Below are 25651 nucleotides of genomic sequence, written 5' to 3'. Positions count from 1 at the left end.
TTGTATAAAGAGCATCTTTTTCCCAATTGTTGCTATTTACAATGGCAAATGTAGTCACTAGTTTCTGCCAGTATATATCCATTTCATACACACAACCATCGATTAAGACTTTTCCTTATATAATGAATGTCAATGAAACTAATACTTAGTGGTATGAAAAATTTAAGCTTTATTGATAATTCTTTAACTATGTAGTTTACTTAAACAAGTGTGCTTTAGTGTCATCTGGTGTCCTATTATATACTCCATAGTCTATCATATATGCTTTAGTAAAATTTCAAATCGAAGCTATAACTGATCCAAAAGATTTTTTCTGAGCACTGGTGCTAAAGCCTAAAGATGTTTGTCTATCCTCAATTTGCTCAAATATAGTGGCTTAGGACCAAACAAAAATATTGTTCCACTGAAAACTGGATACCAGTTTTTTTGGGAGTCGAGGGTAAATATTTAGTTATTCACCAAATGTAGATGGCAAACACCGCAAAAAAAACCCAAGTAGTTGTTGGAAACGCTCCTGCCAAAGACGATTTAAAGAAGGGTGGTATAAATATGTTAACTAGAGAAGTGTATCAACTAGCTGTGTAATTTCTATTGTTTTCCTGTATCTGTAGTATCAGCTGTAGTTGATCAAACCATGGCTAGAAATATGATCCATGAAATATTAAACATGATACCCTTATTATTTATGATAATATTACTCTACATATAACTACAGGATTTATTTTCATTCCAAGTTCTGCCTTACAAAATAAAGTTTTAAAAGGTAACAGATTTGAAACTTATTAACTTGATATCCTACCCACTACCCAGTAGTCTTTGGCTTCTGAAATCCAATTCCAAACTTTTGCTGCTGTTGGTTATGAGTTTTGACTGGTGTTGTGCACAAGGCAGTATATGTACACTTTTTCTAGAACATATGATACCACTTCTCATTTGAGGAGTTAACAAAGCTAACAAATTGTTCATGTACTATTACATTCAAGTGCGAATTAAACTGGGGGGGGGGGGACATGAGATCGAGTAAGCGCCCCTTGAGACAATGTCCCCTCAGGCCCAGTCGCTTTCTGAAATTTTTTCAAAGCTACAGTATGGGTGGAATTGACGGTCAGGTCTCAAGATTCTGCCCTATCATGCACAAGAATTTGCTCCCAGCAATGACCTCAACAGCCATGATATTCACTCAAATTTTTTTCAGGGTACCCCCCCCCCCCCCCACCCGGTTGCTCAGTCTTATAGACACTGTCACAAAAAATTAATAGCAAAATCAACAACAACCATAATATGACTGAACTTATAATGTCAACTAGAATAAAACTGCTTTCCGATCTATGTTATAGCCAGTATTTTGTTGACATTCATTGTGGGGTGGGATTGTAATTGGCGCCCTAGATTTGGAACTGCCCACTATTAACAGCTTCTAGATCTGCTACTGATTATATTGATATCTTGTAAATAATCTTCTAATAAGATTTCAGATTAAAATTATTCTTGAATGCTGTGGTTTACCCTGAGTTTTATTGAGAAGCGGGCTCTTTACATGAACTTCTATCTCACTTTCAGAATTACTACTTTACTTGAACCAAAATTATCAAGTAAGTCTTCAGAAGTGATCATTCTGCAGTGATGTACCAGGTTGTGACATACTCATGAATAAATGTTGATTCAATTATGATTTTGTAAGGGTTTTTACTTTTGTTATTTCATAATTTATATATATATATATCTGGTGCAATACTAGAGCATCTTTTAAATTTACAAAGTAGAAGTGTAGTTTTGGTTATGGCTGTTAAAAGCATACATCCTAAGTTAGGTTGTTCCACCCAGTGGCGGACTGGGTCTGAAAATATTGGTTGTCCGGAGACAAAGGGGGTCCACCCTTCAATACAATTCTATCATTTAATTTTTAAAATGAATAAATTAAATTTTTTAAAAAAATATGTAAGTGGAAAAAAAAAGATGTAATTAGAATTTTTAAGCTAATAATTTTTTTCTAATATTTATTTTTTGATAATTCATATTTTAAATATAATATTGTCTAATGTCTAAGGGGGCCCACTTCCTCAGGGGCCCACTTGCCATTGAGCAAGCTGACAACCTGGCTAGTCCGCCACTGGTTCCACCACTGAACTCAAGTTTTGCATCAATCAAAATGAAAGAAAAGCCATGTTCTCTAAAGTATATTGAGATCAACAGAGCTATTCTTTTGTATTAATGTGAACCCTTCAACTTTAAGATGTGTTTTCAACAGACTTTACTTAATAGATCTTGATCCATCTTGAGAATTGTTGAAAAACAAGGAGAAGTTTTTAACCCAGTGAGGATTTGTTTATATCTTTGTTTATTTGACAACTGTCATAGGAAAACGCTTGAAATTCTGTGCCAATCTTTCCAAAAATATGTCAAGTCACAGACGTATCAGATTTCAGCAATAATTTCCATATGAGCAAATAAACTTTTTCTCCTGAAATCAGCTGTTCTCTTTGCCCTAATTTTGGATATTTTTATTGTGTAAATTTTCCCCCCTCCTACAGCTTCCAAAGCCCCCAGTGATAAAAAAATCTGGCAGTTTGAGTGTCTTAACTTGTTAAAGTAATTATTACTCATAAATTATAATCTAACTTACATTTAGATGGCTTATCAGTCAGCTGTTCTTATGTTTTGAGGGGAATTTGTCTTGTTTATTCCTCACTTTGGCAACATGAACTTTGACTTCTGAAATCCATATTAGCTACAAGCTAAGTGTGTGGTGTTGTGCATGGGACCAGGTATGCTTACTATGACCAGGCAACATTAGATAGTAATTAATAATGTCATGGCAATCATGAGATAAAGCGTGTCATTTAAATGTTTATACCTTTAAAGTTTATATGACTATTTATCTTATGAGAGATTAGATAAAGAGCTGGGAGTTCTAACTATAATAGTTAAAAACTAGATAATGTAAAGGAAATTTCCTGAAAATTTCAGTCAAATTGATCCACCCAGAACCAAGTATTTAGCGATTGAATTTTGGGCCTAGCCTCGATCATCATTACTAAAGTCGGTACGATAAAATACAAAGTCTCGATTATCCATTTTTTTATTTAATTAGAAGCAGCAGACTGGGTTCTAATCCAGTAAATATTGCAGGCTAGCGATGCCATCGAGAGTTGATTATGGTTTGGATAAGTTAATTAATGTCTAATTAATAATTTAGATAACATTTCAGGCCTAAAGAAAGACCTGCAATTGACAGATTTAGCTCTTGCATAATCTACCTGTATGTTTAATTGATTCTTTAAGTATAAAAATGTAAATCAGATAGGCAAGTCACCAGTTCATCTTACTTACTTGCAGCTACACCTTCAACTGCTGTACTGTAAGCATGAAGTTGATTGTATGTATCTGACTTATCATTTGTTACGCGTATAATTATATAATGTATATGTTCCAGTAACTAAAACATTGAGAAGAAATGGGTGTTAACATCTTACTGCACCAACCAAACTAAGGAAGACTAGGAAACACCATGTAGTGTGATATGAGGAAAATTTTTCCTTTTAGAAACTCACCAGAAAAGGTTGATTTTCCTGTAATTGGACAATCTTCCTTTTATCGTACTAAGTATTGAAGCAGTTCGCAAATTTGGTTAAAAACATCTGATAATATTTGCTCTTTTCTGTCTGTTTTATAAATATGGCACAAAGTTGGGTATGTCTCTTAAATTTCTTGAGGTTTTGATGTAAAAAAAAGCCAAAGCAATTAATACTCATAAATTTTGTTCAATTGAACATCTGAAATCTGTTGTCCATTTTGACCCATATTTTTGTATTTTGAACAGATGGGGAAGTAACTCTGAACACCTGTATCAATATTGATGTGTTTTTTTGTGGTGTCATTGTCGAAACGCGGTTAAGCAATCAACTATCAGAAATTCTAATGGAATTTATACATGTATCATTAAATGTATATAGATAGGCCTACACAATTTTTTAGCTGTTAATTATAGTTGATGGCTTGAAAATTCAATTGGTCATAAAGAAACAGTGAGGGATTACTTGTGAAAATTGTATCATATTTCTATTTGAATTAATAAACCAATCGTAAAATACATTGAAATGTGTTTGAATGCTACTATGTGATCATAGCTGTTTCATTTGTCCTTGAGTAGGGTGGAGAATGGTTAAGGATACTTCCATCTGGAAACTTTTGCTTCCTGACAAGAGTGAAAAACCATGAAAAATGTCTGCAATTTCAGTAAATTATAAACAGACACCCAACATATGATAGCAAATTTAAGAAATGCAAAGTAGGTTCATTTCTGTCAAAGCAGCTAGAATAAGAGTTTGACATCTGGGCAGAAAGTGGCATTTTTTTTTGATATTTGAAGGGATTTTATGGGACAGAGTTAACCACAGGGTCCCCCAAATCTCAGTTGCACAAAAAAAAAAGATGATTATGGTCGGACCGAGATCTACTAGTGGCATCGGATTTTCAAAGTCCTGGACATTTGGGCCCCTTCAATTCATGGTGGTGTAATCCCGCGATGCCACGTCATACTCTCAACTGGGAATTGCGTTTCTTTTTTTTTTGTTTATTTAGTGGCAAAAGTGTATCAAGAAAACGCATTAAAATCCTCTTTAGCGCCAATATTATGGTTACAACTTGTTGTGCTACTAGGAGGTGGAATCAAGGTAACTTTGAACCATTTATATTCGAGTTTTGATTGGTAATCCTGAAAAAGTCTGATTTCTTGATTGAATCTTGTATTAACCTATGGTTCTTAAAGTGTCCTTTTGTCAAAAATGGACTCCGGTTGGGTACTATGTCGTAACATTACAGCCCTCGCGGATATGACTCTCTGTATCAAGGTTTCCATGTTGTTATCACTGACCAACTAAGTTCTGGTCACTTGTGTTAGTTCCTTCCCCCCCCCCCCCCATGTTCAAGGCCCCTGGGTCCCCACCATGGTTAATCTAGCACTGACTTTATACAATAATTTCCCAATAAAGTTTCAATGTATCAAAGAAATGAAGAGAGAAGACTTAAAAAGAGCTAGGTCAAAATAGAATGTTGAATTGAGTTGATCTGATGTGTTGTGTTATTTCAATTAAAACTAAATTTTTACATCAAAAGTTAGTTTGTCAAGTCACTTTAATTTGGATTTTAACATACTGTAATCTGACGACTGTTGAACACAAGATCACTTATGTCTCAACGCTCTGTTTGTGATTTGTAAGTGCAGGGGGACTCTTCTACACACAAACAATTACACAAGACAAATATAAAGACAAGATATAAGATTTTCAATAGCCAAAGCAACCCAAACCTTGCTTAATTTAGTCAAATTAAAGGGCCAATCCCGATAACTTTTTTGGAGAATAAAACTGCTTAATTTTGTATTAAAATCCCTTAAAATCCTCTACCTAAGGGTCAAGCAACTAACTCAATATTTATGATACTTTTTCAAACAACTTAAACCTGTCAGTCTTCATCTGAAAATGAAGACCGGTGTCCCAAGCTGCATTATATGGTGTCTGGATAAATCCAGACTTTTATTTTATAAAAAGTACAGCACATGGGTCATTCACTGTATAGACCTCTCGTGGAATGGGAATCGTTATCAGGTCACTCAAGGAAAAAATTGATCGGAATGAAATCTTAAAAGGGTTATGTCTAGACAACTTTGAGTTGAAATTTTTAGACAAGGGAAATACACCATTCCTCTATATTTTGGCGCTTGAATTTCATGCGTACTAAGGCTTTTATTTTTGAGACTCTGTTGAAATCGGGATAGTCCCTTTAAAGAAGACCTTCCTTGATGGATCGCTGTTAGATGTCTGGGTTATTTTATTACTAACATAATCAGATTGTTATTGTTAAGAGATTTCTCTGAATTTTCTTTCATGTACCAATAACTCTTCTGCCTAGACATGTTATTCAAAACAGTTCTCTGAAGATGATAACATTATCCTTCTTGGTGCAAAACATTCAACTTTACAAATCTATTCTTAATTGTGTGTGTAAAATTTTGATAAATGGGAACAAGTACTAGTTTCACAACTAATTTCTTTTAGTTTTGATAACAGGTCGTCTTAGGTCAAATATTATTTATGAATCCATTTATCATTTATCTCGTTCAACAGGAAAATTCAGGAATAATCCAACATTTTTAAATGAAAACTGGAGAAAAAATCAGAAAGACTGATAGCCATGTCAGATTTCAAATAGTACAGTCTTGTTCTTAAAGCGTGAGTGCACTGTGGGGTGTATCAACAATTTGTGTGCTGGCCTGAGTTCTAACCAGGAGTACCATACTATTTGATTTGATGGATACTGGGCACAAGTTCTGGTGCTCCAATTTCTCTATTTTGCCTGAATATCACCAGATACCAAATTAGCCGAATATATTAAAAAGTGACATACACATTTTTTGAAGGATTTAGATTTTGATAATATTATTGTTACTATAAATTAGAATATTAAGTCTAAGAATTTTGACCCCTAAAGTTAAAAAAATATACAGTGGATTAGATAAAAGTACAATGATTGCCTGAAATTCTGTGACTGTTTTTCCTAAACTTTCAGTTGCCCAGAATAAAACAAAGAATCATGAAAATGTTGGAAAAAAAACTTTAACAAAGTTCACATAACTTACATTTTGTGCTGCATGTTCTCGATAAATCATAAGGTATGCTTCTGTTTAAGTTAGAAAACATTGGGCATTGGATACCACAGTCATGTGGGACAGGAAGATAATGTTGGGATGAAACCTGCAATGTATCAAAATTTGGATTTAATTAACTTGGTTAGGGAGACCAACTGAATAGGACAGATTTCCTGTAAATATGTTTGGACCTTGCCCCATCAAACACTGTGTCTTTCATATCCACCTGTGATTCATTCCATGCCACCTCTACAGTCAATAGTAACTGCATTTAAACATGAGACAGCACAGTACAGAAAATCTAGGTATCCAAAAATCTTTCAATTAAATCAAAGAGCGATGCACACCATATTTTTTTGATTCCTGTTACATATCGTAATAGAAATCTACAAAGAATTGGTCATTGTCTTTGACATGCCAGGAATAGGATGCCCATATAATACCACCATTTATTGCATATAATAAAGTCGTTATATGTGAGTGAAAATGATGGAGTGCTAACAAATAACAAAGAAACTGATTGTGTTTGTTGAGGTTACCTAGAACTCTTTGATTTTGTAAGCTCGATGAGAAGCTAGGTACCGTAAAGGTGGACGCTATTTTCATGTTGCTGAGTAAAAGGTCACAAGGGTCGCTCTATTTTCTTTTGACAACAGTAACATTATGCTAGTTAAAACACACTCAGTACTCTAAAGCCTAAGGTGTGTAAACTTCAGTATTCCTAGCTACCATATGTATCACACCTGGCAGATAAAATGCGTAATATTTCTCCCATCATGCACATGTGTAGATGTTAAAGTAACCTCAGGATTATAGAAGATGGATGTAGCAGAAGTAAAGACTGATGGCGATGCAGACAGCGTAGGAGAGAGTAGAAGACATTTCTTACGTTTGGTGAGAAATAATACCAAATATGAGTACCGGTTCAAGTATAGATCCAGACGTGGGCCAAGAAGAACTTCTGGATATTTCAAGCCCAGTTTACATTAACCAGGAATAATGCCTGCAGGATGACAAAGATATATGATTCACCATATTAATCACAAAATGATCAAAATATTGTAATGATGAGACGTTAAACCCAGTTCATTTCCTTTGCCTAAGAAAGAAGAGAAATAAAATGAAATAAGGTTTAATGTCCTACCCCAAGAAAGAGTGCCTCTTTATGAATATTTACAACTTAAATAAATGGCATGAAATGGTGGCCTTTCCAATATGTTTATTGGGGTGTCACGATTTCTGACATACAATTATTTTAGTCATTTGTAAAACCTGACTCGGTTCCACCCCACACAGAGAGACAACAATTTTGTGAATTGGGAAATCACCTTTTTGTTTTCATTACACTTGGGATGACGTTCTTGCATGGAGGTCGATTGCATTCTCTGCAAATCAAGGATTTTTTAGACTTCCTCCAAATAACTGCAGCCGTGCATAGAAATGTCATAACATTATATATATGATGTAAGAAATATATGTACAGTTGGACATTTCTTAGAATTTCCAGCTGTACAAAGTTCCTGCACCTGGTCCTAGTTGATTTTTTTTATATAGTCAGAGGTTTTTTTATTGATTTTGACTGCTGTCGAAATTGTCAACGGGGAATGGAAATAAAAATAACCATGTACCTATGAAGCTAAGCAGTAATTAATCAAAATAGAAAGCGTTGCCATGTGTCTTGAATCATATCCTGGTATTTGCATGAAACTTTGTGTTCGGTAGAATGAGAATGATAAAACAGAAAAAAAGAATTTGGACCAGATACAGAGATGTCAATCACAGAACTTTTGAATACTGTAAGAAGTTTTTATTTCATTGCAAGATAAAACAAGATAAACTTTGTAGTGATTTTAAAGTCAACTCAACACAAACCAGGTCATTTCGGCACTAAAACATGGTTCAATTTTATTTCAATAATTCGCTTGCGCATAGGTGTCTTTAGCAGTGGGGGGAAACCGAAGGACCAGGAGACAACCCACAAGGTTGGACAGGTGACCCTACTCCTTGTGAGGTACAACTGGGGAATCAAAACCACGCCAGTTGACACTGGCAGATTTTATGATACAGCGCGCACATGCTAACTATTCGGCCATCAATCCCACCTGTAGTGATTTTAAACTAGGAAAGTATAGAGTTCACATTGAATTATTATTATATTTTTTTTTTGATATGCCCACATGAAAATGTATGGAAATACATGGGCCAGGCTCTTTTTCTAATCATACAACCGAAATTTGAACAGAACTTGATTTGTGATTGAGACAACCTTGGTCTGGATTGGGTTTTGTTCCAACCAGTTTTCATTACTGAAAAGACTGATGTATCGTGACACATGTACCCTATTGTGATACATGTACAGTATAAATTAATACATGTTGTTATCCTGTCTCTGTTATCCTATTGTTATGGTAAGTGCCAAAGTCTCTTTAATACAGGGTTATCTTCTTGTTATCTCTTAACAGTCAGAATATTTAATAAACAGGCGGCATAAAATGTCCATAAAACACTCAGTTGTTGACCCAGAGGTCATGATTATTTTGTAAATGACATTTAGTTAGGTCAGAGGTTATCTGATATATGGATACAGAATAATAAATATAACAATTTAATGCTTCTTAAACAAAGTGAATTATCTCTTAATGTAGAATAGTTTAATTGACTTCCATATTGTCAACTGCCATCCTTTAGTATTAAATTAGTATTAAAAACACCTTTGCCCTTATTTTGATATGAGTGTATTGGTTCTAAAATTTACAAACTATATAGTATCACTAAGCGCTTACAAGTGTACAGTTAATAATTATTAATGGACATCTAGAACTGAAGTAAAGGCTCAATATTCCACAATAAATAGCACATATAGACCGTTTAGACCATTCAAAAATAAAAGTAGTAAAATTGATCAATCTTAACATAAGTTATGGTCATCAATAGATCACAATAATTTCTACTGATTATTCTTAAACTCATCTGACATCTGAACGATAATGATAAGGGTCGACCCAGGTTTTTACTTTTATTGGTCTAATTAAATTACTGTCTATATAAAAACACACTCGTTTTTACAACTACTGTATCTTTACTTTCTCATTCTACTTTTGTTATTAAACATGGCAAATGAAATAGGGTTTAACATCTTACGTTTGTGGACCAATCACACTTGTAAATATGGCATATGCGATTTTGCTCAGACAGTTGCACTACAGTCTACTCTTCTTTGGATTTCCATCTGTTAATGTGCTGCCAATGCTTTTCTATACCCAGGATCCTTGTTTTTTTGTTCCACTTTAATGACAAGACACTTTTCTGTCCTGTACCACAGAAAAGAGAAATCCATACAGGAAAATCATGCACTGAGCTTCCGTGGGTCTAGTTAGTTTAATATAATGAAACTATTTGATTGTCAGCTTAATGCATGTAGAGTTAGTTGTTTTTGTGCACTACCATCAGGTTACATGTGTTTTTTAATTGACAGAACACATGGTATTTATATTTAACCAGACTTCACCAACAAATTCTTTTAAAAAGGTTTATTGTAAAAGACCTCCATGCTGGAATTGCATATACCATGTTGACCTCTTTTAACTTTTTGAAAAATTCATGAATCCTGCAAACCATTTGATTTGTCACATTCAACGTCATTATTCCTTTACACCATTTTCATTACCAGTATATTTATTATGAGAGTCCTAATTAGTGTTGTTAGTGTTGTTTTTCCTCAGAATTCCGAGGTTACTTATCTTTATAAATCCTTGGAATTAGAAGGGTGATTTTAATTCGGAGGCAAACCTTGGAACTTTTGTCATATTTCCATGGTAAATAATCTAATTCCATTGAATTCCGAGGATACCCATCGGCAAATCTACAGCCGGATTTCCAACCTCATTGTCTGGCAAATTTTGTGAATGTTATTGTAAATCTTAAACCTAACAGAATTTCTGTGACATTCAAATAAGTATATGCACAATCATTTACAGCAATTGATCTATGCTGTGATAATTCCCAATAACTACGATGATTACAAACTTTCTAGTACTCGATGATCTACAGATTTTGACTCCTATCGCCTTGCTTTGTCAGCTGGCAGAGCCCGAGTGGTAGAGGCTAGATTGTCTAGAGATGTGGTGTTTAGATCACTTCTCAGTCAAGAGAGAGAAATGAGGTGTAACGTCCACTCGACACAAACCAGGTCATTTCGAAACTACTAACATATGGTATAATTTTATTTCAATAATTCGCTTGAGCTTAGAGGTGTCTTTAGCAGTGAAAGGAAACCGGAGGACCCGTAGAAAACCCACGAGGTTGGACAGGCGACCCTACTCCTTGCCACGTACAACCAGGGAATCGAAACCATGCCAGTTGACTCAATGACCTTATGATACAGCGCGCACGTGCTAACCATTCGGCCATCCAACGCCCCTCACATCTCAGTCAAACCACGGACCTTATAATTATTAGGTCCATGGCCAAACCACATTTGTTTCCAGTGAGTTATTCAGGTTCCAGTGCTGAAGTGTTGGCACACAATCATATTTTTGAAATATAGAATTACATGTTGCCCTAAAATGACTTATTTGTTTCTTTGAATTGTGTAAACATTAAAACGCATATTTCATTCATTCATTCATTCACTCATTCAACCAGTAGTAAGTAGTAAATCACTTTTCAAAGAGTGGCATCTTTATCTCATCATCACTAGTTAAAAGTAATTACCCTCTACATCATTATCTTGTTAACACTTTGTAACCTATACAGGTGTTATATAAGGTCAAGGGTCAAGTGTGTATAGCCAAAACCTCTACATGAAGTTTATATTATGAGTAAAACAGACTGTATTTAGGTGTTGACAGGCTGACAGGTGTAGTAATTAATGTAAACATCTATATGCACCACAGATTTTATATTTTACCATATGTATAGTAAACTATGGAACACTTCGTCTATAAATCTCTAGTGGTCATTTTAACAGGTGCATTTATATTTTTTTTTTCAAAATGTTCTCAATTAAATTTCACCTAATTAAAACAAATTAACATCTGGTAAAACTGACCAGGGAATTACAGTAACAAGTAAGATCCTACTCCAGGTTCATCAAGATAATGACTCACCATTTTTTTGGTATATTACATGCATGTGTATATTATATCTACTTTGACATATCTAATTTGACATATTCTTGCAGGCTGTGTATAACCTCCAGCAGATATTTCCAAGTTTTCTGGCACTAATACATTTTTATGACTGATATGAGCACTGTAGGATCCAAAATTTTGTCTTAGTTTGGGGATTTGGTGGATTAAGGAGAGGAGTCAATTTTTGGGAGAGAGACTAACATATGGTTCAATCTGTCACGCCAATTAACTCAATGACAGACCTTATGATACAAAGCACACACGCTAACCATTTGGCCATCCACCCCACCCCCCTCATAGAGTAATCATGTAGCTGTTCAAAATTTCCTGAATAAAGTTAAACTGCTGTTGTCACCATAATTTTAAAGATAGAGGTACCATAATTCAGATAGATTCAACCTGCAAATTTTCAACCTCAAAACAGGGCTTAATGTTTCTGACTCACCCAGGGAGACATACTATTTTACAGTTACCTATTAGATGTATGGTACAGCTCATATATTTTGGACTACAAGCAAGTGTTGTTCTGTACCGGATACCATTGCCCATTTAGAATGTTTTTCACTTTTGAATTTCACAAAACTAATGTTTGTTTTTTTACACAATTTAACACCACATTCCTTCCACTTCATGTGTATTTAAAGTTTTCAGAATGCATTTTTTTTTTTCACTTTTTGAATGTGTGTTGTCATCTGGAAATGAAATTGCTTCAGTAGTCACGTTATAAAGGTGTCACAGCATCTGAATTGTACACCAAGAAATACTACATTTACATGTATTTTTCATACTTACTACTTATTGAGAAATTGTTCATTTAATTATTTAGCTAAAAGTTGATTTTATGGCATGCTATTATTATACTGTATAAAAACAGTCAGTGATTGTTGCACTTTCAAATTTCATTAATATTTTGAGCTTCAGATTTATTATGAATCTAGTAAGCAATGCAGAGAGGGGAAATTGGGGTCTTCCATCCACTCGACAGTAAGCGGGTCATTTTGAGACTAACATATGGTAAGCTATTTCTGATTCTCATTTAAAGGACAATATTGGTGCCAGTCATTATCACATATGTGATAGAACTGGTTAAACACGTTCCAAATATAATTTTATCACAGAGATCATTGCTACGATAGATGCGTAATCAAAAGGAAAACATATTGTCCTTTAAGTTAGAAAGCTTACATGTAATACATACCAAAAAATTTATGTTGCATAGGTGCTTAAAAAACACATATGAAATAGCTCAATATATAATATAGTTACAGGTGTCAAAAGAATATGTTTTGCTGTCTATCTGATGAGCTGAACAGACATCAGAAATATTCTGATTTATTGCTCTTATAAAAAAAATCTTCAAATAAGCAGAATTATTTGGACAACTGTAAAAATAATGATGAATGATTTATAGAAAAGATCCATGTTGAGTTTGAATAAACATATTTTGGTTTGGAATGACAGACTTCGAATAGCAGATGGTTGTTGCTGTGACTAGTTTTTAATCTGACAAGGTGATATAGTTTATGTAGAGATTCTGATTATTTGAAAAGTGATTATGTCTATGTTGAAATTGAAGGAGGTCACATGTGTAATCTAATAGCCCGTTCAGACGCTTAAGTTGAACTGGTTTAAAAACCCAGGGGATTGTTAAACCAGTTTAACTTAAGCGTCTGAACTCAAATGTGGGGCAAATAAACCAGTTTAAAAAACCCAGCTCGCGACCTGTCTTCGAGAAGCCTTTTTATTTTAAACTGGATCATCTTAGCCGTCTGAACGGGTTGGCTTAAAAACCCCGGCTCCAGCATCTGAACGGGCTATGAAATAGCTGACTCTTTCCTTTCTGATTATTATTTCATAGAGAGTGGGATATGCTGTCTAGCTCCTTTGGAACCTTTATTCTAAAACTGACAAAAACAGGGCCTTAACAGATAGACAGTTGGACACAACAGCATCTGGCCGGGTAGATAGTTTTTGATTCAGGACAAAAATTATTTGATCCTCTGAAGCATGAGGTTCTTCGGGTAATTGCTTGATAGTTTTGTCTTAATTACTGTCATGTTTCAATTATCATTTAATAAATGACATTTCACACCAATCATCTTGTGTTTGTTATTTGTTTCGGTTTGTGTTCTGCAGGGCAGAGAGCACAAACATGATGAAGTGAATTGTGCAATTAGATTATGAAGACTTCCAGGAAGTATCAGTATTCTTTTCTTTTGGCTGCAATGGGCCTGGAATTTTAAATACATATATCTGATGGTCAACATCTGATATTACTTCTGGTTTACATCACATGGGTTTACTCCTTTCTCCTTAGAATTCCAAAAATGAACCATATGTTCAGTGTACATTAAACACAAATTTCTATCAATCTCCGTAAATATTTGCATTCATACTTTGTTTTACCTGAAGCAAATGGATTCCAATCAACATTTTAAATCACACTAACAGGATTAGAATTCATATAAGCTGACGACAAGGATCAGTGCATCAGTGCATATGGTGGAATGTCAAATTCACATTAAGGAATTGTTGTGGTCACATATCTCTGCTACCCAGATATTTGAATCAAGATCATACTTTTTCTCGAAGCTAATTACCGGAAGTATCTACATGTACATACATGTATCCAAAGTTAAACCAATAGACTCATGTACATGTGACAGAAGTTTTCAAACATTGAAATAAATGCCAGTGTTATAAAAAGCACCTGCAATGTGGACTCCAGGGAGATTCTGAGCAAAGTTTCTCACAATATTGCTTCCTGAAGACAATGAAAAAATTTTATGAGAATAAATATGGCATTTGGTGCTCTTTCTTATTGTCTTGTAGATATATGGATCTAAGTAATAATATCCAAGTTCGCTTCAAATTGGAAACATTCCATAGTAAGGGTATTCCCAGGAATCATATCTTTGAACTTTGATGTTATCTTTGCACATGCAAAAATACAGAATGGTGAAAATAGTTCCTGAAAATAATCAGAGTTCTTGCAAGAACCTCAAGAACATAGCTATTTCTGTTATTCGGGTCAAAAAGCATGTATATTTCTTTTATATAGAAATGTATCGGTCTGTTTTTGGAATGATCATTGTCTGGATATTTTTGTTTTCTGTACCCTTTTACTAAATTGCATGACATGATGTCCATTATTCAGCTATTGTCATATACAGATAAAAGAGAGAGTGATAAACTGGATTTAATATCTACTCAGGTCATTTGGAAACTAACAGATCATATTGCTGCTTGGTCCGGCATTTTGTCTATTTCCCTAGCAACCTTTGTTTCTTTTACTTACCCAATTGTATTATTTTAGAGGGACTGCATATGGTAAAACATTCTAAAGCTCAAAATGAACATAATTTGTTAAAAAGCACAGATTAGTATGGTAATCCTCACTTCACTAACATTGACACTTTAGGTATCCAGATGCCAGTAACACATGCGAGAAACTGACATTGATCGGGATTACATTATAAATACAGTATAGATTACCCAGTCTCAATTCCACTCAAATTTCTCGGGTAATGAATTTTAAATTGTTCTTAGAAAAAAAACCCCTACAAATTGTGGATGTGACAAATGTAGGTGTTTTGAGACCAAACAATTGTTATATGGATTTTCTAAGGTTAAGTATGAGAGAGGAGGTAGACGTTTTACTGCCTACTTTTCTTTGTTTCCAGACCGTTAAAGCAATATTTTATATACAATAGAACAATGTGTACACAGGCACTATTTTTGATGAGTGAAAAATGGGCTTGAAATATTTAAAAGACCTAACCCTCTTTAATTCAGGTTAAAATAAATTGTTACTTTCATCTATACCATTAACGTGTCCTTTTCTTGTTTCTTAAAACTTTTTTTAGAGTTTTTTTGGTTTGTAAACTGTCAACACAAAATCAATTATATCACAAGACTGGCTCTATATTAACCTAATTATATTGACCCTTTATTTCTTGCTCAGTCCAATCTGGAACGTTCTGTTGTAAGAGTTAGATGCAGCCAATGTTTAGAACTGACTGGCCGTGTGTGGTCACAGAAAGCAAAACTGAAACATTATGCTCTTTACTTTACCTAAATCAAAAGATGTTTAGCTTCTTTAAATTTTGTTCAATAGTAGAGGAATTTGAAGCAAGAAATTTAGTTATATGTACCGGTAGCCAATAATATTATCCATCACTATCATTCTTCAATTCCAATCAATGATTTCTCCTAGTAATCAAATACCATTTACTCATTTCCATTTGCCTTCTATCTAATTATCTAGTTCCTCCCTCCCACACGAATATCCACAAAATCACAAGGTCACAACCCTAAAATATTGTGTTTCCAATTGACTTATTTCAATCACAGTAATGGTGGTTTTCTTGGAGTGTGTTTTCATTTAGGTGTCAATCAGAAGATCACTGAAACTGTGTCTAAAATATTGATGTTGACGGAATTGTTTTAAAGTGACATACTATTCAAACCTTTTGAAATTAAAATGGCAAGTTTGTTGTTCAGTTTCTAGGGTTCAATTTGAAAATAGACTTTTGATCTTTGCATCAGAAAAATTACTATTTTAAGAAGACTATAGACAATTCTTTAATTTTATTGTTGGTTGAAATGGATTCTATGTTGAATTGTTTTGTGGTATGACAATCTGTTTTCCTTGAAAATTATAGGCCAAAAGATCAGCTAGTGTTGAAAAACTACTGTTTGTGCGTTTCGCTGTCAACACAGTAAACCAATAATGAAACTGAGATTAGTAAATGAAACAGTTTCTACTTAATCTTTCAAAACCTCAGATTTATTTACCTTATTTAACGAGATTGTAAATTAGCCCTATTAAATTTGTCCATTCAGACCCATTCAGTGTTTTATTAGACTACTTTTAAAATCAAGATAATGCCCAAAAGGATTATTCAAATTGATTGATTTTCAGGCCACTTCATGGATGCCACAAAATTATCCTATAAGGATGTGACTTGTCTTAAATGCGTTATTAAATAGGGATTATTTTTAAGATCAATTTACTTGAAGGGGAAAATTGATGTTATGCTAATATGATTTCTCCCAATTTACCCCTCATTTTTATGTGATTAAATCTGAGAATGTTTCACTGAAATCTACAGGAACATGTCACTGGAAATTGATTTAACAAAATCTATTATGTTCTGGACGATTAGAGTTGCCAGGACTTATTGTGGATACATGTTTTAAAATGTTAAAGCTTTTGAAATAATTAAGTAGTCTAAAAGCTTTCAGAAGCAACAGAGGTGGCTGACCTTTATATCCCACTTTATGCACTTAATATGGACAGGATTTTTTTTTTACATAATGGAAATATTAAATTATTACATTATTACGGTGGCTGATTTAGGACATGCAAAAAAATAATATCTCCATCGCTCGAGATACTAAGTCGAGCGCTTAAGATACTAAGTTGTTCTTGAGATACTATTGTCGAGCGCTTGAGATAATTAAGTTGAGCGACTGAGATGATTAAGTCGAGCACTCGAGAGAGTACAATCAAACACATCTCAACCGATGTTTTAAGATGTATAATTTTGTGCATTATTTAATGATAAACTTGCAGAATAGAGATATTCATTTGTTTGTTTCTACAGTCCATCCAAAGCTGCAGTGACGGATCGGATACACCCCCCCCCACCACCACCACTAAATATTTCCCACTAAATTATCTCGAGCACTGGACTTAATTATCTTTAGCGCTCAACTTAATTATCTCGAGTGCTCGGCTTAGTATCTCAAGCACTCAAGATACTAAGTTGAGTGCTCAAGATATTTTTTTTTTGCGTGTCCTTAATCAGCCACCGTAACAGGTTAGTTAGTTATACTATATCTCATTAATTTGTAAAATACTAAAACAAGTCTTTATTCTACAATTATAAACCTGTAACAGTAAATCTCTTTGATCTTTGGGGTATATTCTATGCCCAGAATAACTTGCAGTCTGAAAGTGGGGGAGGTTTTGGATATATACAGGGAAATTTGGGGTTATTCTTCTCAAAGTTTTTCTTTCAACCTGTAACAGGTTATTCTTCCAGGATAGTTTTTTTTCCATAAGAAAACATGATATAAAGTTTTTCTTGCGGGAATTCTGGGATATTCTCATCTTGCGTTCATGTAAACAGATGGTTTATAAGCAAGATAAAGTCCTCGACTTCAGTTATGCTGGGGAAAAAAGACTTCAGAAAAAACTCTTGACAGAAAAACCTCGACCTACCGGCTTTGGTTTTTTCTTTTTCTCGGGTTATTTTCTTCCTGGCTTTCTTTCCCCAGCATAACCTCAGTCTTGTGCTTTATCCTACACATAATTACTAAAACATGAGCCCGACCTATTAAAAAATTCACCCGAATATCAAAAACAAATGAAAAGGAGGAATACTTGATTGAAAGTTCTAGAAATGAATGCTCTCCATCCCTCAAAAGGTGTCATTGCGAGTGAACAAAAGAGTTGAGGGAGACAAGCACGACATGTGCCAATTTAACTGTATATGATACTGTTTTCACATCACATCCTATTAGCTATTTTCGGAACTGTCAAAATATGCAACAACAGGATTCAATTGTGTGTCACTTCCATCAATTCGTAGTACCCTTAAGGAACCTGCTGGGTTAATGGTTTACAGAAAACCATTTGGTAATCGCAGTAAAGTGTGAGCACTAAATCCAAATATCAAAGAGAATGCAAAGCTGTTAGCCACAAGAAACTGTCAAGAGATCATCTTAGTCTCCCATCAGAGTAAATTAGAAAATATTTGATAAAGCCGTACAGGAAAGGAAACAAATGTATTTTAAGTTCAACATTTAAGAAGGAAATTCTTCTTAGATATAAATAACAGATAAATATTTATCTAATCCTTGAGAAAAAACAGGACTGCAATAGAAGTCTTTTCCAAGGCATTCATTCATTTCTACATCAAAAGACCTTTAATATGTAGACCATGTTTACAAATATATCTTATTTGAACTTTAAGAAAATGTCTTGCTTATGTTTCTTTTGCTTTACATTTATTATTTTCAGAAATGAAAAAATCTGAGATATGATTTGAAGAGCATCTCACAAAAAAAGTAATCTAAACTCAAACTTTTCTTGAGATTTCTTCTGAAGAGCAAATGTTAACATTTATTATAATACAGTACATATATACAAATGCTGTACATGTTGAATTTCATTGAAATTATTGTGGATTTAAAAATAAATAAAATTCAAAGATCAGACATGAAAACTGTGGGAAAACTGTGTTTTTAGCAGACGTAAATGTTAATTCAGTTAGTGTTTTTTAAATTATGGTGATTTTTTGAATTAGGGTTAAATGTCATTGCTAGTGTTTTAGCGAATGGCAGGAATATCTTTCACTGGTTGTGTATATTATGGAATACCATATTATTTATCTGGAAAGAAAAAACATGTGTACCTGCTGCAATAAATATGTGCGTTTTGAAATGGTCTCAGTATTGATAAATGAATAGAGCCGTGTTTGGCTGCAAGTAAAATATGAAATAACTCTGCTCAAGATATATAATATTAAAAAGATGTGAAAAATCTTTAGAGCTCATTTGGATCACATGACACATTTCAGCGCCAGCAAATTGATCAATCCATTTTGTCTGCTTACTATTACATGAATGCTAATTCCAATACCTTTGATCAGATTAGTGAAAACATAGCCTATTATTCTATTCATGAGACATTATAGAAATAAAAAATAGACTAAAATATATCTATCTTTTGTCACCAAGAAAAGATTTGTCATAATCCTTAATACCCTGTAGCAAGATACCAAATTAATTCTCAGGAATTCATTTGAAAGAGGAATCTTGTCATCCAAATAGCCATTGCCTGATAAATTGTTTTCTGAAAAATGTCAATCATCTGACCCGAGATTGCAAGGTACATACTTAGTGTTGCTTGTAATCCAGAAAAAGATACTTTTGTTTGATTTAGCATTTGAAATCCAATTAAATAAACATAGTACCTCAAGATCATTTAATCAATGTCACACATGAAACTAAAGTCTTTTAAAAAAATTATTGAATTATTCTGTTTGTCCATATTGAACACAACACAACATACAGCGTGCACATGCTAACCATTCGGCCATCCAACCCCCCTCAGTATGTAGGAGGATTACTAATACTTCATCTAATAGGATAAGATTTGGTATGTACATGGATTTCTAATAGTTCTTTCGTAAAAGGGTAAAATTTGGTATTTAGGTAGATTACTAATAATATATAATTATAGGGTAATATTTAATATTTAGGCAGATTACAAATACTTATAGATAATAGGGTAATTAAGTAGATTACTGATACTTCTTATAGGGTAATATTTAGGCAGATTACGAATACTTATAAATAATAGGGTAATATTTGGTATATAGGATTTCTAATCCTTCTAATGGGACAGGGCTGGATTAACCTTGTGGGGGGCCCAGACAAGGGGGGGCGGCAGAGCTAAAAGAAGTGCAAGTTCCAGTACGGCTGAACTTAGGAAAAAAATCGTGAAGACCCTAGCAAATTTTGAAAAATGTCAGTTTTAGGTAATGCAAGACTTGTCTCATTTCAAACAAGTATTATTGAACAAAATATTCAATAATGAAAGAGATTTAGAGGGACTAGTCCAGAGATTTAAAAATAATTGTATTTTATAAAAATTTAAATAGCCACTGTCCTTGAAGTGTATTAATTTGTTCCACTGTTAATCATGAACAATATCATATATCATGATATGTCATGTATAATGACAAAGAGTAATGCATCCAGGAAACAGAGGCAACCATTATTCATCAGTTCAGATATCAGTATGCACCTTCATTCATTCATCTTATTTTGTCATCTAATTTGTTTTACCATGCCATTTTAATCATGACCATCAACAATTAATGGCTTGTTTCTGTTACAGATTGGAGAGAGACGGAGGGAAGGGTTGTTGTGGATGGTGGACCATGAATGTTACTGGTAGACGCATGTAATTAAAAGTTATTTAATGTGAGTATAAAACCACTTCTTTTTCAGAAAAAAAGCAGTGTAATAATATTTTGAAAGAAAGTGAAGACAGCTAATGCATGATAATTGTAATGGCATTTAGCCAGTGAGATATTGGTATACTATGGAAGTTTATAACTACCGTTCAAAATTTCTACTTTTCGCTCCTTCAAAACACGAAAGTCGAAAAGTAGAAAAGTAGAAGTTACGACAAAATGTAAGGCAACAGCACGCTATACAAGCCAAAATAAACTCGAAAATAGGAAATGAAGAAATAATACACTGCGATAATAGCGCCCCTCGTTTTTTCCTAATTTTTGACTTGCAGTTTGGCGTGTGTACCGTCTTGTCGTAAATAAGAAATTAGGAAAAAACGAGGGGCGCTATTATCGCAGTGTATTATTTCTTATTTTCCTATTTTATAGTTTATTTTGGCTTGTATAGCGTGCTGTCGCCTCACATTTTGTTGTAACTTCTACTTTTTGACTTTGACTCGATGTCACAATTAGAACATAATATTTGTTAATATACTGTGATTGTCTGTTCAGTTGTGTACTTAATGGGGGAGGGGGTCATTTTGCCTCCCCGCCACCATCACACTCTGTCCTTGTCCGCCTTCCCCTCCACCCACCTTTTCTTTACCAGACGAACCCAATACCTGAACTAACTAGAATATAGACTAATGTTTCAGAGGCATTACAAAATGTATATTTTTATAAGTATTTTTACAAATTTTAAGCCCTATGTCTCTGCCTTCTGAAATTCTACAAACAATACTGTGTTCTTAATTGACCATCTTTAGTTGTAAAAAGACAAAATGATAAGTGCTAATAAGAGAATTTTTAAAAAGGTAATCTGCAATCTACAAGAAACCCCCAATAAAATGGAATGATAAGAAGAAAATGTAAGTTGATCTACAAATCTTACTTCTGCCATTTTGTTTTGTCAGTAAACTCTTCCAGACATAGCAATCTATACCAAATTGTATCTAATGAGGACAGACCCAGGATAATCATGTTCATCTTTGAAAATTAGCTAAATTCTGCTGAATTTGATACCTTAAAATGGTTTAACCTTTTTTAACTGAGTAACTTTGTTAGAAAATTACCGTTTTGATAGTCTTGTTGTTTGTTTTCACTGAAATTTTGAATTTTTAAACCAAAAAGTTTTGTCAAAATATGACTTCAGAAAGGAATCTGGTTTCCACTCCCAGAGTAACTTTGTACAAGAATGCATTATCATCATGAAATTGTTTAGCTCTTGTGACAGAGTATCTTTGTTAGAAAATTACACTTTTTATAGTCTTCTTGCATTTTTTCACAGAAATTTTGAACTTAAACCAAGAAGTTAACTTAAACAAGACCTGTGCAAGCAAATCGTATTTCAACTTTTGGCATAACTTTGTACAAAAATACATTATTGTTTTAGTAGTATTTCAATTCTTGGAAATTTGATAATGTCTTGAAGGATTCTTTGTTGAAAGTTTTCATCTTAAATTAAAAATTCCAAATTCTCCATCTGTGAGTCTTTAAGTAAAAGCATAATTTTTGGCTGAAACTTTTAAACCAATTTAGGGTATACATATAAATAATCTGAAGAAGTGTAAAATCAGGTTATACACTATAAGGGGAGTTAATTGATGTTGTCTTTGTGACAGAGACTGTCACATGAGCTTAAAGCTAGACTGATCACACTGATAATCACATTATGATATACACAAGTATGTGGTGTACCTGTAATATAATTTTAAGACAATTTGAAAGAAGAATATCAAGTCAGAAATTGAATTATTTTAAAACCTGTAGATGGAAGTATAAAATTATGTAGTTGTTGCTTACATGAAGGATATAATTTTCCTCTACAATTGTGATCCTAAATCTATAACCATGGATATGAAAACATTTCTAATCTGCTTAAAAAAAAAAATTCTTTCTGAATCCATGAATTTTCGAAATTTCTTTCTTGATTATCTGCAAATTTAAGCATAGTTGAGATTATATATATTACACTTACTAGACGATGAAAGAAGTGTCAGCTTTACTTGATAACATGTTGAATATATACCCTACGAAGATAGAAATGTCTGGCTTAGTGGTTAACGCTCTGTAATAATTAACTTGTTTAATTTATTGTGGACTTACTACTTGGTAGGCAACTTTAGGTAAAGAATATGCTTTTGCTTCTAGAATATATGACATATCCTTTGAGACATAACCTTAATACTTTTATTTACTAAGTTTATGATAAACTTTTCTTGCAAGTTGGAGTTCCCCTAGGAAAATCATCCTTTTCATTAAAATTACTAATGCCAGACCAGTAATACCATAATTTTAAAATGTTTCATTTTGTATTCAATTATAAAATTCCAAATGCATCATAATTTCATTTCCAATGGATATCTTTATGTAATTGAAGAAATCATGGTGGCCAGTGAATGAGGCACTGGCTCACAAACCAAGAGGTCCTGGGTTTTATACTCAAGTTGGCTGCAAAAGTTCCCTACAATTTTTCAGCATAGTTAAAAGAAACATTGACATTTGGAATTTGATAAAAGAGTAGGTAATAACAGTGCTGTCCAGATAAAAAATTTCTCATAAAACTCTGCATGGCCTATGACCGTCTTCATGGGCGTGGATTTAGGGGGGGGGGCAAATTGGTCTCTGTCCCCCCCCCCCCATGATTTTGATCGCCAGGACAGATTTTCAGGTTTATATCCACATGATGGTGAGCTTGTTTCTACGTATCTAGAACTGAATCGGGACTTGGAACAAGAATTGCCATTCTTCAAGCGCCAGTTTTCGGCCAAATCTATTTCACTTGTGCACGAACAGTTCCTCATTAAGTCACCTGAATTGAGGCAGATGTTCCCTTCTGTCGAAGCTCTTCTCATCTCACACTGCTGAACCCTGCTAGTTCCTGCTCAGCCGAGCGATCCTTCAGCATATCAAAACTCCATGATGCAAAACCAACCGGACCACTTGATGGCGTGTGAGGTGCATAATGACCTCTTCATGTCACCAAGATATTCAAAGAGAACAGTCCTGACCGTAGAACGAACGTCTTTGGACGATTCACTTAACATCATGAACAATTAATATTTATGCAGCTTTGATGTAGGTAGTCAGTTTTTCCATATTGTCATCATATTACCCCTAGTTACAGCCTTCATTGAAATAACACTGGTACAGTAAACTGTTCGTAATTATTTATTTCGTTGGAAATGAAATGTTCCGGGTTCCAGGGTTCGTTCGTCCCCCCCAAAAGTTATGACAAATCCATGCACTTGACCGTCTTCAATTTATCTGATTAGTGTAGAAATGTAGGATATCAAACCCCTTTCATTTCATTAAAGTGTCCCTTCAGGATCAAGTTCTGAAGATAAAAAGGTCACCAAACTAGGCAATGACCATTTAGTATCTCTTATTATCAAGAAGACTGCATCATCATATTCACTGAGCTACCCAATTGAAATGCCTGTATCTGTATTTCTCTTACACATTTCGAGTATGTAATATTTTGTGATTTTTCTTATCAATTTAAATGCTATCAGTTTATTCATTGAAGAGTGTTCAGTTTTACGTCAGATAACCACAAACATGCTTCAGTGGTAATTAGAGAGACTCCATATACCATATCATTTTTACTTTCATCTAATTACTGTTAGACATTCTGTGGAAAAAAAATCCTTAAAGGAGATCAACCTCAATTTTGTGTTTGTTTTTCCATTCACAAACAACTAAAGCCTAACAAGAAAATATTCAGAAAATTAGCAAGAAATTTATTACAAAATTTGAAGCATTTGTCGAGGTCATGTTAACATATGTTACAATATGATTGGACTCATGAATTGAGAAATTGTGATCAATTTAAGGTTAGATTTGATTTTAGATTGAGATAAACTTAATTTTCACATTGGATTTTGGGTAAGGGGCTTTAAAGCTGACACTCATGACAAGAAATGGAGATTGGGGGAAGGGGGACAAATACATTGTGGGTATTTAGAAATGTCCAGATATTAACATTTAAAAGTGAACACCTTGCCCTAGGTGTATTACTGATAGATAAGCTTTTCAGATTGTTAATAATATATTGATGTGCCATTAATGGATCAGTAATGTCCGAACAGATGATTGGTCATTGTTGAATTTTGATACTGAAAATATTAAAATAAAGTTAGAGCTCCTGATGGAGGAGACTGGGGTGTTGAAAGGGTTAAAGATAATCAGGAAACTAAGAATATCAGAGGTAAATCAAACTCCATTATAATTGGTAACATACATGCACCTTTAATAAGATTAGTTTACACAATATGGCAGACGCTGATAATTGGATAGGTTTTTTGTTGGTATTTAAAAATGTATCCTGTTAAACTTTTTTTCTGATTTGATGTTGAAAAAAGTTGACGGTATGCCACAGAAGTTTTATCAGTATTTTCCTGCCGTGTAATTTGATTACAGAATGAAACTACATCCGGAAATTGATTACTTCAGCAATTTAAAAGTTAATTCAGAAATTACTCTAAAAGTTTCTGTTTCAAATTGAAATTATCTTGATTTTGGCCATTAAATTTAATGCTTTGAAATTTTCTGAAAGTTTACTTTGATAAATTGGGTGCTAGAATGCATTTTTTTTTCATTTTTTTAACTAAATAGACAGTACAGATTTCAGCGATCATATGGTTATCAAACTCCATTTAGAAGAAAATCTTGGAGAAAGCAAAATGTTCAAATTAGGAGAAGGGGGGGGGGGGTAGGTGAACAAGGGTTCTAACACATTTTAGATCTTAAGGTCTGTAATCGATTCCAATGTTGCAACCTTTCACTTGCATGTTACAAGGAGTATCCTGCAGTTTCCTCCCACTCTCATTGACCCCTAT

General features: G+C 33.8%; 2 protein-coding genes across 5 annotated transcripts in view; one reads left to right on the top strand and one right to left on the bottom strand.

The window, feature by feature from the left end:
- Positions 1-25651, top strand: part of LOC126823370 (solute carrier organic anion transporter family member 4A1) — a 112510-nt gene that overhangs the window by 25481 nt on the left and 61378 nt on the right. For all 3 annotated transcript variants that reach the window (XM_050552192.2, XM_050552201.2, XM_050552184.2), the window contains exon 2: positions 20693-20778. The gene's annotated coding sequence lies outside the window, so the exon portion shown is untranslated. The remainder of the gene's footprint in view (positions 1-20692; positions 20779-25651) is intronic.
- LOC126823440 (glutathione S-transferase omega-1) overlaps positions 1-25651 on the bottom strand; it is a 107075-nt gene that overhangs the window by 71008 nt on the left and 10416 nt on the right. The window contains exon 2 of one of the 2 annotated variants that reach the window (XM_050552300.2): positions 6638-6752. The exons of the other annotated variant lie outside the window; for it this stretch is intronic. Within the exon in view, the coding sequence (XP_050408257.1) occupies positions 6638-6651 (14 nt within the window). The 5' untranslated portion in view covers positions 6652-6752. The remainder of the gene's footprint in view (positions 1-6637; positions 6753-25651) is intronic. 2 annotated transcript variants of the gene reach the window in all.

The sequence above is a fragment of the Patella vulgata genome, chromosome 1 (assembly GCF_932274485.2).
Source record: "Patella vulgata chromosome 1, xgPatVulg1.2, whole genome shotgun sequence".
In the NCBI taxonomy this organism is placed as follows: domain Eukaryota; kingdom Metazoa; phylum Mollusca; class Gastropoda; family Patellidae; genus Patella; species Patella vulgata.
This window is presented reverse-complemented; position numbering and strand designations above follow the sequence as displayed.